At 42.5% G+C, this 16,442-nt stretch overlaps 2 protein-coding genes across 2 annotated transcripts; one reads left to right on the top strand and one right to left on the bottom strand.

The window, feature by feature from the left end:
* Positions 1-2,682: 2,682 nt before the first annotated feature.
* Positions 2,683-5,877, bottom strand: fam78bb (family with sequence similarity 78 member Bb). Its single transcript, XM_030082495.1, has 2 exons — positions 5,456-5,877; positions 2,683-3,244 (listed from the first exon to the last, which is right to left on the bottom strand). The coding sequence occupies exons 1-2, from the start codon at positions 5,830-5,832 to the stop codon at positions 2,722-2,724; spliced, it is 900 nt and encodes a 299-aa protein (XP_029938355.1). The 5' UTR covers positions 5,833-5,877; the 3' UTR covers positions 2,683-2,721.
* A 3,689-nt stretch (positions 5,878-9,566) lies between these two features.
* On the top strand, positions 9,567-16,398 carry rex1bd (required for excision 1-B domain containing). Its single transcript, XM_030084021.1, has 5 exons — positions 9,567-9,700; positions 10,104-10,186; positions 14,510-14,714; positions 15,601-15,689; positions 15,927-16,398. Exons 1-5 carry the CDS (start codon positions 9,662-9,664, stop codon positions 15,997-15,999), a joined length of 489 nt encoding a protein of 162 aa, XP_029939881.1. The 5' UTR covers positions 9,567-9,661; the 3' UTR covers positions 16,000-16,398.
* Positions 16,399-16,442: the final 44 nt, after the last annotated feature.

Below are 16,442 nucleotides of genomic sequence, written 5' to 3' on the forward strand. Positions count from 1 at the left end.
TTCAGAAAGACTCACAAGTCCTGGGTTTGAATATATGCTTGTTTACTCCTTCATGGTTAAGCAGATATCAGGACTGAGAATCTGCAAATTAATTTAAAGGAACCTGAAGTTGAAATTACTTTCATGATTACATTTACTTTCTTGTCAAAACATTTCACTTTCAAATTCTATGTAAGTGAAAATTATTTTGCATTTTAAAATGACTGTTATTATTAATTCAGTCTCTGATGGGACCAGATTTGTTCCATATTTCCGTTGTTCCATGAAACATCCTTCTACTTGTGAAGAGATTGTCAATTAACTTGGTGACAGCCTTTATGTCACCCTGAGGATAACTTGTAATTACTTTGGTGATCAATTAATTCTTGAATGAAGCATTTTATTCAATAACTATGAATGACAGAGTCTCTCGTCAGCCTCAGAGGTGCTCGTCTGTTTCTACCTAATATTAGGACTCTAATGTGCTGAACTATGACATTAGGGCATGTTAGGGCCTCATATAGGAGAAACAATACCAGGATAAGGATTTTCTTCTTTATTTGTTGAGAGAATAGCAATGAAATGCTCAAACTAAAGATGAAATGAAGTAAAAATTTAAATCTTCAGTGCCACCAGCACAAACACAAAAGTCACAACAGAAGTTAGTTAACGGCTGTTTCAGTTGTGTTTTCTAGGGAACTTTCTGACACGTTTTTCTGTCACAAATAAGTGACACTGGGGCAGCAGGAGTCAGCAGCCTTCACCACCAAAAGCGCCACTTTTGCTCACAGTTTATCTGGGGCTGCAAAATATCATTCACCATTAGACTTTATTTTATGCTGCTTAATAATCTGATGATTTAGTGATGTAATATACAGTAAGTACAATTTATGATGCATTAATGAAATGTTGCTTATGGCTGGGTACCAAACCAACACCTTCGATAAAAGGACTGAGGCAGGTGCACAGCCGGAAGTGTTTCGGTAGAATAATGGAACTTGCTGTCTGTGTCTCAGCTGTCACATTGATCTACATGATAAAAGTCCCTGTAAAAGAGGATTGACCGTGCTGTACAATTAAAACTGATGTCACTGTTTATTTGAATGTCATTAGCGAGGCGCTGAATGAGACGACTCACACATGGCTCCCCAGATGCAGGCTCCTGCTTCCAGTGTGTTTCTTGTTGGACTTTTCAGTAAAACCCTTTCTCAGCTCGGCCCACTGAAACGACCTGATACTCATTCTCTTCTGTTGTCACTGTTGCTTTTGCTTTGTCGCGTCCGAACGTTGTAGGCAACAACGGAATTCGAATTAAAAATGCAACTGAGAAGATGACTGACAAATTAAATATTCTTTTAGAAAAAAGCCAAATGTGTTGAAAGTAAAGCTTAATTTCAATTTTATCAGTAAATTTTAACTATTCATCCCACAACTTCAAAAGTGGCTTTTCAAAGAAAATCCCTCTCCTTGCATTTTCATCCTTGAAAAGACTGTTTTTTTTGTAAACTGTGTGATGTGATCCACTGGATAGCCTGAAGGCAAAGCTCCCTCTCTCTCCCTCTCTCTTTATTCTGAGAAGTTAAAGACATTTTGTCTCTTGCACACCCTGAAGGCAGATACAGTTGTATATCTCATACATTTAAATAACCTTATTTCTTTTTCACCTCACAAAAAAAAAATGATTAGATGGGACACTGGATAGAAAAAAACCATGTTTCATTTCAGAAGGCTGTCATCAGCACAGGCATCTCTGGCTTTCAAAAGGCAGGGAGGGAGCGGCTCTGTGGCCGTTTGTGGTTTTAAATAAAATCCCTCTGCAGAGTGTATGTGTACATGACCAAATCCGAGGTGCTATTTCAATACCTCTGGAGATTTGTCAAAATAAAAGTAGCTCTGAGGATGCATGTATATTGATAATCTTTACAAACAACCGTACAATGTGTGATAGTCACAGATGAGGCCCCTGGTGTATCAGTCCGTGAGGCAGTCTGGTGTAACACAGCAGCAAGCCTGGACCAGACCCTGGGTCTCCATTGTAGAAAACATACCAACACACACACACACACACACACACACACACACACACACACACACACACACACACACACACACACACACACACACACACACGATTGCCTGCACAGCCACACTCACATCGTCAAGTTGGTTTTATGGTCACGTCTCTTGGTAACGTATAAACCCCACAGCGGTGCTGTCGTCCTCTGACCAGTTCGTAACATAGACATTAACACTTCTCCTTGGTTAAACTCTTACACAGCACTTTAGTATACAGTACAGAGCAGGCTATGTTTAGGTCTTCATTAAGGCTGAAAATCACTTTTTAAATGTCTGTCTTTAGGCTTGAACTCTTCTCTCTGGGCCTGAAGAGCTACACTACGGATTCGTGTTAGATTCCAGCACTGATGGCATTTTATTTTTGTCAAAGATGCACAACACTTTGCTGACGTGTTGGGTTTGGGCCTGCACCACCGATAGCTCAACAGCACCAAATGCGGGAGCTAACACACTTTCTGGATCACCAAAGGCAGCGGTGGGGAATTAAGGCAGTCGTCCCCTTGAGAGTTTACAACAAAAACACTGCAACTCTGATTTGTGCCATTAACAGTAAATACAAGTCTCAGCCAGTTTGCACGTCTCTGTTTGTCTCCTTTTGTTTTTCATCCAGTTGTCTTGTGGTGTGACATATCCTTAAAGAACAGTCGGCCAAATGCTCTCAGAGCTCTACTTGGACGGTATGACAACAAGTGGGGGGCCTCGTCGCGGCCTCCACATCAGAACCTGCGCATCGTTTGCATTCGGCCTTCCCATAGCGTTAAGAGGGATGGGCTCCATGCGGGTCAGCACACGTGGCTGGTCCTGATGCACTCTGCCCACCAGCCTGGCCCTGGAACCCAACGGCAGGGAAGGGTCCACTGCAATGTCAACCCTCATCCGCCACTTGATGGTGTGGAGCAGGATCTTTTCCCTGGATGTTGTGTTGAGCGCCACCAGCCAGGTGGTGAAGCTCTGGTCCCTCTTGATGTTAGTCAGTAAGGGTGTGTTCGATTCGCTGACCGGCACAGCCCAGGTCACGCTAGGGTAAAAGTTGTCATTCATGCTGACGATGAAGCGGGATGGCTTCGACGTGGGACCGACTATGGTGACGGTTTCCGTGGTGTTTCCATACCAGGGGTAGCTCACGCCATCTGAGTCACTGATGGCCCTCACCAGGCCCTCCCGTAGCTGCGGCAGCTCCCAGCTCGACCTGAGGAGGGACCAAGAGCATGAGACTGGAGAAACATCTGCACAGCTGCACACCATGCAATCAAACAACGCCTGAATTAAGACGGTATAAGTGAGGCATAAGTGAACAAAGCTTCTGCTTAAGGCTCCAGTCACCATGGGGCCCCAAAGAGCAGTTCACGGAAAAAAAAAAGGTTTTTGCTTTCATTGTTAAAATTAGATGACAATATTTTGCATGTTTGAGTTATGATTCATGTATTATCAAAGTTATGCCATTGCACAAAACCCAATATTATGCAAACACATCTCTGCTGGTGTAGTGATTCTCCGCTCAGAGCTGCAGCAGGCTGCTGTGTGCCGTGCAGAGTAATGCAAACAAAACAGAGCGAAATAGGAAGAGGAGAAAAATGGCAAGATAAAGGTAATGTTCCTTAAGTTAACAAAGTCCCTAAATATCCTTGACGTTTTAATCCAACTGGTTGAGTGTCGCCTATGTGCTACAGATTTTTCTCTTTAGTTCCACATGATTTCGTTCATTGCTGTAATGAATGACTTTGTTTCTACAAGCAAACGCAGCTTCTAAGAAGATGGAGTATTGATGGACATAAAGAAAAGTCCAGTGTTTGGATTACAGTACCATAGTTTATTTATTGTACAATGTTTTTCTCCCCATTTCTACAGTTTTCTGCTCAGATTTTGTTCAACTTTAAGTTTGATGTTATATGAAAGGATGCTGTAAACAACACTGCTGCCACTGTGCAGCTCTTTGAGGCTTCATTACTCCTCTGTGTGGTCAGTACGGAGGGTTGCTGACTTCTGCCAAATAGTCACTGTAAGATTCTTCTGGTTTGCCTTTATCACTGTGGATTACAATCTGAAGTCTCACAAGAGTTTTACAAGTGTATTCGTTACAACGAACAAGAAATTAATTTATTGCAGGTGTGTGAATGATGAATGATCAATATTATTGACAGGAGGGGTCCAAAAATCATGTTTTGCTTAGGGCCAAAGCGGCTTGGACCCTGCAATTAAATGTAATGATTATTTTTTCTGATTTAGTGCAGTCATGCTTTTTTCTTTTCAGTAAATTTTAAATAGAATATCTCTGATTGTTTGTCTTTATGAGTTCAAAACTGGCAAACTGGCTCTACAGTAATTAGTTTTCACATTTGGTTGCATCTGACTGCACACATTTGCACTACTTTGTCTCTTCTGAACTGAGGGCAGACATGAGTCGATCCTTGAGTATATTTCATGCCCATGCAATTTCTGTAAAAGCAGTTGCACTGATACTTACATGAATACTTTCAAAACTGATTTTACTGAGTGTGAGTACAATCTGAATAAATTTGCAAAACTTTTGATGTCCACTGTTAGAGCCCAAGGTTTTTTTAAAGAGTGATTTCTGTTCTTCATGTAATTTTGTTCACAAAATGAGCTACCAGTGAGTGTTGATCTTATTTGTTTGAGAAATTAGGTTTTGAGGCATTTGAAAATGCAATAAAATGTGATAAACAAGCAACAAATCCTCAAAGCGTATTATGAGAAAAGTTTTTGAAAGTTTTTTTTTTTTTTCAAATCAAGAGTACTTTTTCTTGTCATTGAGTTGATAAGCAAATTACCAGAATCTGTGCCTGAATCCAAATATTTTTTTAAATGTATTCAAGGTGTAAAAAGTTGAGAGGCAAACTAGGTGATAAATCTCCAGACACAAAACCACAGTGAGCAGCAGCTTGTCGGTGGTGTCTGGAGAGTGGATTATCATCATCTCTCTGTTATGCTCAGTGCTGTCATTTAGTGTCCCCCTTATTCCGTCCATCCCTCTATCTGTCTGTTATTATATACCATCAACCTCAACCCCAATCCCCTCTTCACTCTGACACCCACTCCCACCCCAAACACAGCAGGAATGAACACCCCATCCGATAATCCTTAGAGATAATGCATGTGCACACTTTGTGCGTGCGTGTGTGTGTCTGTGAGCAACTGTTGTTTAGCTCCTCTAATAGCAGCTTTTCTATTTGGGTGCCAGAGTCACAGGAACAGAATCTGTCGGTGGGCGTTTGAATGAAGGAGGCCGACAAGCACAGTTAACCTGCTGCGTGCACCGGCGTGCGTGGCACATGAGCAGCGTTGACACGCCGGCGTGCACACGCACCTGCACGCAGCCTGCTGCCCCTGAATTTCTGTGATCTCGCAAAGGGCGTGCGGGTGACAAGTGGCGTGAACTCACATGCCGACGTCTCCGTACGTGTTGTAAAACTCCATCTGCGTGCACGCCTGGATCCAGCCCACCACCCATGTCTCATTACGCGGGATGGGGGGCATCAGGATCCGCGCCGAGGCTTTGAAATAGGGTGTCTTGTATCGGAGAACTATGGGCGAGTTTTCCTCGATGACAGTCGGACAGTGGTCTATGGTGGCGGACAGGTCGTACACCACGATGTTCTCGCGCTTGATGCGCGACTTGTTGCAGGCTATGCTCTGGATGCACCCCATGGCCGTGCAGGTGAAGGTGATGGTCAGGAGCAGCCAAGTGAGCCTGGCGGGCCCGGGGAGCAGCACTGCGGGCTGGGACTCGACCAGTGTCAACCTAATGTGGCCGTGCATCAGATGACAATGTAAGGCAGAGGTGGGTGCTGCTACCACTCCAAGGGGCCTCCAGTCAGAAGAGCGTAAGGCTTCAGTGAGAGGGGGGGTCAGAGCAGGGCAGCCCAGGATCCCGGTTCCGCCCAGCCGGTGTGTGAGCGCATCAGCCGGCTGCAGAGACGTCGCCGTGTGTCACACTGAGCTCCGAACTCCCCACACAGGCAGAAACAGCCCAGTGCCAGGTACCGATGAATCACATGGATTTCTGATGCAGGTATGGCTGTGTGTCTCCCCCCACTCCAACCTGCACACTCCCGTCTGCACTCCTGCCCGAAAGCTTTGATCCTTGTCTTTCTGCCCCGCGCTGTCATGTCACGAGAGGCGTCGGGGGACCAGGGGGCACCGGGGCGCCGGCAGGGGGACCCGCTGGTCGTGCGGCGGCGGCGCTGGTTGATGCGGCACTGGGCATGGGGGGCTGCTGCTGCTGGCGCTGCCTGTAACCCGAGCGGCCGCGTTTTCAGAGTCCGTCATGCCTGTCGACTCGACGGGAGGGAGACACGGTGAGACAACCCGGGACCGCCAATCCGAACATCCGCGGCGGTGGAAGCTGCCTCCTCTCTCTCGCCCAGATAGAAGACGCCGGGGACGAGATGTTCCGGAGCAAACCGAGCGAGCAACGGTCTACAGATAATCCGATTGCGGGCGCGTTGTTTCAGACTGACGAACCAACGGCGGCAGGTGAAAAACATCCGGTAAATGGAGCCATAGTAGTCGGGTTGTGCATAGTAGGCGCCGGCGCGGCATCCCGGTTTGGAGAGAGCGGCCCGGCGGAGTGTCGCTGTTCAGCCTGCGTGGTGCTGAAGATGCTGAATGGACCAATGAACGGCAGAGGGAGACTGGAGGCGTGGGAGTGCCCGCGTCTGCACAGTAGTAGCTTTACGACCCCTCTCCTCCATGTTGAAATAATGGTTTCTAATCCCACAAACGCCAAGGCAGAGGAGGGCCACCAAAGCCTCCAGCTGACCGGAGAACGGTCCAATTCAGCAGAGGTCCAAATCAGGGCTGCGGGGCAGCATGCAAGAAGTTTCAACAAGCACAATGGACAAGACAGTTCAAGTGATCATGCTTATACAGCATCATCCAGCATGAACTTACTTATAAACATTATACTTAAAAACTGTAGTACATCTTAAGTTAAAAAAAAGACTGTTCCCAATAGTAGTAATTTGGTGTGTTGGGCTTAGCTGCTCTCCATGGACTAAAAAGGTGAAGTGGAAGTTCATTATTCATGACTGTCAAGTTGTTGGGTTTTCTTTTTTGTCACTTAGTTTTTTTTTTTGTTTGTTTTGTTTTTTTTTTTTTTTGAGAGAGAGAGAATTGGTGATGGAAATGCAATAATAATAACACTAATATGTATTTTACCAAAGGATAGATGTTTGTCGAAGCCAATTCATCTTTACACATTTTATATACATTGCAATGTGAACCTACCACATATAAGCACAGTTCTATGGTTCAAAGCTTTTACTCTTTAAAATTAATTTCCATTGTGCGAGCAACAAAGCATGCATCATGGATACTTAGGGTGCAATTAACTTTGCATTATGAAAAAAACAACCAAAATTGTGATTTTGGTGTAAAATAAAACAATGATGGCCATGGTAAATGTCTCCATCCAGAAATTCTGGATCACCCATGGATGACTACAATGACTGTGCTCAATGAAAAACAGTGAATGAAAAGCAGCAGATGGCGTGTAGCCATAACTTATCGCTTATGGGCATGCTTCAATGGTTCTTCCCAGATGACAATTGAACATTTGTATTTACAAAAGTTTTTATTTGGTAATTTCCATTGAGAGTTTCCTGCATTAAGATCAAAGATCTCTCTTCCAGTGTAAGAAAGTCAAACAAAGTTCTAGAGAAAACAAAATTTGAGCTGCACAGCTCTGAACATCATAAACAGGGTAGTATTGCTGATCTGAAATTGAGCTAAATCTGGCTCTATTTTATATTTTTTTGTTTTGAAGCATGTTAGAAGGTACATATGGTCCTCCTCCATCCCACATGTGTATCACAATTGCTCTTTTACTTTTGAACTTTTTCTGCAGGAATAATATTCTAAATAAACCCAATTGTCACATTTTGTTCAAAATGCTAGCTAATTACAAATATCAAAGAAGGAATATATGTTTTGCATTTATTAATGTGTTTTCTTCTTCATCATACTGGCAGTTCCCTTCAGGAATTCTCATATCACATATTGATATCCCCTCTATATCTTATCTTGTTAGTGTAATACAACCATCTCAATGTCTTCTGCCAATACATCCATGAATGCTCTCTGAGCTCTTAGCTAGAATGTCAGTCTTCAACATCTGCTGTCCAATTCATCCTAATCAGCATAGGTCAAAACCATTTCACCCTGGTCCATTCAGCTTTATCTTCACATTACAGCTATGACTCACTTTTAATCTTTCCTACTAACATCTTCATCCCCCCCCCCCTCAAGTTCAGTCTCCTGACAGTGAACCCTGTCTATAAACTGAACATCACAAGGTCTTAGATGCTTCTCTTTCACCCTTACTGCTATGATTCTGTCGCACATTGCCACTAACACTCTCTATCAACCACTCCATCCTTCCAGCTCTCTCTTCTTCACCCTTTTCACCCATGTCGAATGCTCTGGATGCCAGTTAGTTGAACTCATCCACTCTCATTACTTTTACTCTGTGTATCTTCACTTTTCCATCAGCCATGTACAGTGGCAGGAGTTGAGTAGATAGGTGACCATCACATAGTTTTTAAGTTTTTACTCTGCTGTGTTCTTTGTAGTAAAAGTAAATAAAAAGTGATTGATTGATTGATTGATTGATTGATTGATTGATTGATTGATTGATTGATTGACTTCTTTATTAAACCTAAACAAGCTGAAAGAAAAACAAGCACAGTCTTAAAACCAGACAAAATGATCACTAATGCAAAATGATACAGTAAAATCCCCCCAAATCCTTCAGTTGAACTACTGTACAGCTTTGCACAGGTTTTTATAAACTGGCATTATGGCTCGGATGCTTTGATGGTGATACAGTGAGGTGACATTCACTGCTGTGCTCAGGAGTCCCTATTGGATTAACGTTACTAAAACAGTGCAATCCAGAGACAATTATGAACAGCAGTCATATTGGGATGTTTAATACTCCTCCTCTTTTTGGTAATATCGATGTGCTAAGGATGCCTGCAGTAGTAGGATCACTCGGGGCAGTGACCCCTAAACTTGGAGAGTGTCTGCAGCAGATCCCAGAACAGCATGAAGTTTCATTCCAGATGTGTGCAGCCCTGGGGACAGGCAAGATACTCTGTGAAACAGGAGAACTCTCATTCGACGTGATGATCCGGGATTTTGAGGATGATACAGATACTGGTGGTGAGACAGTGATCTTTGTTACACACGCGCTTGCGCACGCGGTAAAAGAGGGAGACAGACAGACAGAGAGAGAGAGAGAGAGAGAGTATGGGCCTCGTTTCACATAATGATCAGGACCAGCTTTATATTTGTCTGCTGATACATTCTACAGGAACATACAGGAATGAAACGTTTAAAAGAAAAAAAATTTCCCAATTAACACGAAATCCCAATTAACACGAAAATTCAATATATACATTTCAGCGGATATGTTACATAATAAAAGTTGCAGGACGCGCTGAATAAATCCCTTTATTTTGAAGAGAATTGACTGTCATGCCGCGTCATGACGTCACTTCCTGATCGGTGAGCGTGTTGCTGAATCAGGTGAGGAGGCAAAACGCGTTAACTTCAAGAAACACAATCATGTTCCCTTCGTAAAGCGATGAAACTCAACGACTGCGCCCCCCAGCAGACCACCATGGTGAGTATTAGATGATTCACGTCCTCGAGCTGCGACGCTGACACTTAAACATGAGCTAGGCTAACATCTGGCTAACGCTAAGAGCATCGCGCCAGCAACTTTAGTCTGCAGTTATTCCACAGATCCTTTTCTGTAGGAATTGAGTGTTTGATTTGAATTACATCAATATGCCATTAATCTGTATTATGACTTAACCCTTTATTTAAACATATTTTGTGACTTATTTTATTCTTTCTCTGAGTGTCTCTCTCTCTCTCTCTCTCTCTCTCTCTCTCTCTCTCTCTCTCTCTCTCTCTCTCTCTCTCTCTCTCTCTCTCTCTCTCTCTCTCTCACACACACACACACACACACACACACACACACACACACACACACACACACACACACACACACTGTTCTTCAGGTCCCCACCGACTTTAAAGCTCTGATCCAGAGGTTTTATCATCTTCAGTCTGAGCGGGTAGAGACCTACCGGCTCTTTGAAGAGTAAGTTTGCACCTGAACACTCACCTGAACTCAGCTGAATGTTGGCCCACACACACAGAAGAGAAAACTGAGCAGATTCTGACAGGAGGTGACAGTTTTTGTTATTTTTGTTATTTTTGTTATTGCTGATGTTCAGTCCTTCACCTTGACTTCACTAAGCTTTCAAAAAGGTAATTTAGAAGCTCTTTGTTTAGATTTTTCCTTGTTGGAGTATATTGACACCTGATTTAAGAATAAATTGGACCTTCAGTGTCTCAGTTCAAGTTAAATCACTTTTTTGAATGAAATGCATCAGCAAGTGACAAATCTCCTTTACTCTCTTGTCTTTACTAATTCGATATTGAATTAATCTGAAAGTAACAAAGTAATCTGGCACATTAATTTTGTGGATGCTTGAGTAAGTTATTGATCACCGAGTTGTAACTTTCCCAACCCCCGAAAGTTGTAAATCTGTTTGGTTTGGAAAAGTCTTTAAAGAATCATATCATATGTTCTATTGTACTTTTTGTGACCCAGACAAAGTTGGCTCATGACACAATTGATATTGTGACCCACAGCTAGAGGAAAGAGGAACTATAAGAGGCACTGTAACCAAGATATGTCCAACCAAACGCTTAGGTTGAAATACACTTCCTACATCCAGTTGTAATTAATTTTGATGGGTGAATTTATTTAATTTAATCAATTGCAATTATGATAATGACCTAATTAACTTAAAGAGACAAATTGTAATTTGGAATCTGCTTGGATTTATACTGTGGGAGGAAACCAGAGCACCTGGAGGAAATCCCATGCAAGCACAGTAAGAACATGAAAATACACTGGCTGCTGCTCATTAGTGTTATGAGGTGACAGTGATGAGCGCTGCACTTCTCTGCTGCCCCCCCCCCCCCCCCCCCCCCTTTTTTTTTTTTTTAAACATGATTTCACCTAATTTTCTGGGGTGGTGATGCAGGGTAAGAGGAACATGTTGGGAAGGGGTGGGATAGCTTGTGGGGCCTTCTTTTTCTTAGGTTTTTCCCTCAACTGCCAACTCCCCCTTCACTTCTTCTCTGAATCTTTGTCCTCCTCAAGTTTCTCCTCACTTTCCACCCCTCTTTCTTAGTTTCTTGGCAGCTTCATTCTGGACTTTCATTTTGGCTTTCTCCTTTTGGGCCTTACTGCGATCATTTGCCTTGGAGAACTCATCCACTTCAACGACCCTGTTGATTAAGACCTGGGTGTCCAGTATGCCCCCCCCCCCCCCCCCCCCCCCTGTTTTTTTTTTTTTTTCTTGAGATGTTCCTCCTCTTGGGTAATTGATATCTCCTCTGCTTCTTTAAACGTCTTCAGCACCTCCTCTCTCTTGAGAAATAGTATTTCTCAGCGGTGGTTTCAGATCAAAGCTGGTTGTTTAAGGTTTGGAATCTTGTCTCTCATTTGGCCGTGTTGTTGTGCATTGGTCTCAGTTTTTCATTGAACTGGTCCTGTTTGCCTGCAGTTTCTTGAGCTGTCCTCTCCTAACTCCTCCAGGGACTCAGTGAGTGTTGACTCACAGAAATTGATGGTCTTTCTCAGTTGTTCCTTCTGAGCCTTAAGCCTGATTTTTCTACTTGAAGTTTCCCATCTGTTGATCCTGAAGTTTATTCTTCAACATGGTAATCTCCTGTGTGAGCTGGCTCATTTTCTTCCCATGGTGTTTACACAGACCGTCCTCCTCCATGGCCATGTCCTTCTATTTAGTGTCCAGGATCTTTGTCCAGTGTTCATTCCTTTCAGCGACGGTATTTTCTTGATGTTTCTTCATCTCACTGATTTTTTTGTCCTTTTCATTTATTTCTATTGTACAATATGCAGCTTGATTCTCATGAACTTTTAGGCTCTTTTTCAGGATGGCCACCTCTGAACTGAGTTGGCTGATTTTATGCTTGAGTTCATTTATCAGGCTTTTTTTTTTTTTAATTTCCACAGTACCTCCTTGTCTCTGCTTTTTCTTTTCTTTTTCCATTGTTCTTTGACTTGAACAATTGTTTTATCAGCATGTTTCTTCATCTCATGAGCAGAATTTTTCTTGTTCTGGAACTGTGGTTTTGGACCATGGGCCTGGCAGTTTTCAGCGGCTCTTTCATTGCGTTTACTTCCAAAGTGAGCATTCTGATGTTATGCTCCTGTTTCTTCTGCAGTTCTGCCTTTATAGCAGCCACCTCCTTCTCACTGATGTCCCAACATTTCATCCACTGTTGGATAACGTCAGCAAATGTTTTCTCGTCATATTGTAACAGTGCGCTGGCATTCAGGTGACTATGACTTTTGGTTTGCAGCCTTTGTAGTGATTTCACTAAGCACTGTTTTGCAGTTTGCAGTCTTTTCTCTGGAGTGCAGGGTGCTCGTGATGGTCTGCATTTCCCTGCAGTGCTTTTTTTTTTTTTTTTTTTTTTTTTTTTTTGTGGGCAGCCATCTGTCTCTCTCTGAACTTGCAGCGGCTTGACCAGTAGCTGTTACTCTTGGCAAGTTCTTTAGCGAGCGAGGTCCTCATTTCGCAGATGCAAGTGTTGGCATCTTTGTCCTATTCACTTAACTCTTTCCTCAGGGTTTATGGCCTCGATGGCTGCGTTTTTTTTTTTTTGTAGGGCCTCTTCCAGGGCTGTCACTTCACAAGTGAGCTCGCTCAATATCTGGCTGTCTCCTTTGTGCCGAGCCATCTTTTTTGTCGCCACTTTCTCCGTCTTGGCAACTTATTTATTTTTCAGGTCTGACAAAGCACTCACTGTGTGGGTGCTTCTGTATGTGCCCAGTGGCTGATCCATATGTCATGAAGACCATACATTATAGTTTATTAAATTACAGGGTAGTTTTAGGTCAGCATGTCTCTTCATCACATCAGCATGCTGCACTTTTACAGGCAGCTACACACTGTGCAAGTTTGTCTGTCTCAGATGAAGGAAACACAGTTGTGGCCGTATCTTCAGTTGTAGTTTAGAACCTGTAATCTTATGTCGTACGGTGAGAGTCTTGCAGATGGTCGATGTCATGGTTTCACGACCACAGTCAGTCTGTCTTCAATAGTCCCTTTGAATTTAAGGGGTGCGGGACACATGGCGACTCTCAAAACTAATATTTTAATGTAAAGAGCTATATCAACAGAAGCAATGTTGTAATTTTTTTATCAGATTCTTGAAAAATGCTGATCTGTCGTAAATTTAGATGTATCTAGATGTATCACCCAGCCCTCTGTCAAACATTCTAAAACTATCAAATGTTCTGAAACTGCCACACATTCTAAAACTGTCTACATGGCCAGTGTTTATAGATAAGTTATTTTTTTTCCCCATATAAAAAGGTCATCTATTCCCCCGAGAAAATAAGCACGTTTCCCCACCAATCTTGGCTAATTACATTGTATTTTTAAATATCTGCCAAAGCAATTATCTTTCAGTGCTATTAAATTTTCTAAATGCAGTGATACATTTTATTTCACATTTGTTCTGTTAAAATGTTGAACACACAAATCTTTTTCTCATCTGTTGTCAGAGAGGAAAAAGACTTAAACAATTATATTTTTATTGTAGCTGCGGTATATTAAACCTTTAAGTTTTTCAACTTGGGGCTTTAAGTGAATACAAGTAATATTTGCTGGTGAACATTTTCGTTGACCATATATAATGCACTCTGCGTTGTTTTTTTATGAATATGAAAGGTGCTCTCTAAATAAAGATTGATTGATGTTCAAATCCGGTTATATGTTGAAATCATTACTGTCTTTCTACATTTCTATCTTGTGTTTTCTAAATATTTACCTGCTTTACTTACTAAAGCTAAGCTGTTTAACAAGTAGGAAACCCTACAAGCTGGATAACGCAGATGAAATCCTGTTGATGTGAATTCGTTCTGCTGCACAAGCTTTCATCAAACACATGAAGGGTGTTATGAACAGATTTCACTGCAACACTGTGTTGGAGATGTTGAACTGTGTTTAACTGTTTTTCCCAATACTGTCTTAAAACTTGGGGTATAATTTGTTGAAAGATATTCAATTTTAACTGTAGAAGGAAAGACATATTGCAATTCAGGTCTAAGGTCCACTGAAGCTGTTCTGGCTGGACCAAGACATCAATATGACGGATCAGCCTCAAAGTTATCGAATCACTGCATGAGAGCGTGCACACATTATCCACTTTAAGTTGTTCCATTTCATTCCTCCTGTCTCTGTTCTCACACTCACGTTTTACCTCCTGTTTTCAGGGTCACGTCATTAAATTACACATGCAAAAGACTGAGTTCTGTACCTCAAAGAGTATTTCTTTCTTCTTTTTCTTCTCGTTTTGGTTGCTGACTGCCTTCCAGAGGACACGAGGCCTACTTGAGGACAGGCCCTCAGTATGACTTCGACCACTACAGACAGCTGGTCCACGAGATAACGCAGGCTTTCTGTGGCATCTCCAAGGAAGTACTGGAGATTAAGGGGCGCCTGCACCATGACTTTGACAGAACAGACCTCTCCGAGCACATTGAAAAACTTCAGAGCAAAGAAAAACAAAAACTTGAGCTGGTAGGTAAACACATTTGTTTTGTGTTGAGAGGACAACAGGAGTATTCAAGAATGAATAAATTATGCAGATGTCCTTCCTACTTTGGCTGTGTGCTGGTATGATGAAATTAATGTTGATTGAAAAAAGAAGCCTTTTTATGAATAAGAGGAGAAACTTTAAACTTTTTGACAGCTCTGAGAATGTTTGCTAATAAATGTCTTAACTCAAACACTAACCATGAGTGAAAAATGTTTTCATTTTGTTTTCAGTCTTATTCTCTGAAAAATGGCCAACAAATCGTTGCTTCTGCCAGAGTATGTAAATTCAAGAGCAGAACTGTACATCTTCTTTGTCGTGCTCAACAATTCTGCTGTTTCACCATAAGGAGGCAGAGTTTGTCTGTGAAACACTTCATAGCTGTTCTGTAGTTTAAACCAGATTTTCCCTCTTTCACTTTAAGAAGTCCGTTGAACATGGTGTTGAGCTTTATATATTTCTAAAACATACAGTGGTGGATTTAATCTGTGTGTTGTGCTTCAACATTGACCCGTGAACATTTTTTTAGTTGAACATGAATCATTTCTGTCGGTTCATGTGACTCTTCTGAAAGTCAGAGAATTAAAGTTTGTGTGACCGGAGCTGGTCACAGACTCATGCCTTGATTTAAAGCTGTAGCTGCTGTGGCTCGTCCCACATTCCTGAACATCCACATTTTGAACAGCTGGTCTTCAGAAGTGATGCTTTGTCCTTTTGTGTGAAGTTTTATAGGCTGCCATAATATTAACAGTCTTTCTTCATGTAATCTTATAAAGCTCCCATTATCCCAGAGTTCTTCCTCCTGCCTCTCCTCTGTCCTCTGCTGATGTGCGGTTTGCATAAATCTTATCTGAAGTACCCTCTCCACAGACAGCCAAGCTGCAGCTGGCCAGGCAGCAGGCCCAGGATCACCCGGAGGATGAGGACTGTCAAGAAAAGATTCAGGAGATCAAGCACGAGTAAGAGCAGCTATTACCGCTCCCCCGTTTACTGCTTTTGCTCCCTGCTGACCCGTTCACTCGTTCACTTGCTCTCAACCTGCTGCTGGCGGCAAAACTGCTTCGAGGTTCACGTGCTTCCTCCTAATTTTACAGCCCATCATTCAGCACCAGCAAACTTTAATTTCAGTGCTCAGAAACCCTTCAAGGAGCGCTGCGGCTCACAAATAAACGTGTCTGTGTCTTCTCCATGTCTAGAATCATCAAGAACAAAGAGGCTCTGAGCGAGATCATGCAGGATTTTAAATATGACTCGGAGGATTGTGATTGACGGCTGGGTCCCTGAAGGCCTGCTCCCGCCCTCTCACATCAGCAGACAGCAGAGCTGACAGGTCGACTCTGTATGCTGCAACTTCCATCTTGGACTCCTCAGCTGCACTTATTGATCCCCCTCTGGCCCCACCCTGCTCCGTGCTGCAGTCTTATTCCCACCTAGGGGGGGCTTTTACATTCTGGCATGGCGTGCTTCTGTCTGTACTCGTGTGTTTGTGTTATTGCATGATTCAACACAAAAAAGAGAGAGAAGATAATCTGCTTGTGTTGGGTTCAAATGTGTTCTTGAGGAATGGAATAAAGTTGAAATACTCGAAGGATTTCATCCAGTTATCTTTGTTCACTGGAATAAAATGTATTTTTAAATAATAAAGACATTTAAAGAAATAAATTTGGTTTTGAACTATTGACTTTTACATTATACACAGAATGAGATGCTAA

The sequence above is a fragment of the Salarias fasciatus genome, chromosome 23 (genome assembly GCF_902148845.1).
Source record: "Salarias fasciatus chromosome 23, fSalaFa1.1, whole genome shotgun sequence".
Classification (NCBI taxonomy): Eukaryota; Metazoa; Chordata; class Actinopteri; order Blenniiformes; family Blenniidae; genus Salarias; species Salarias fasciatus.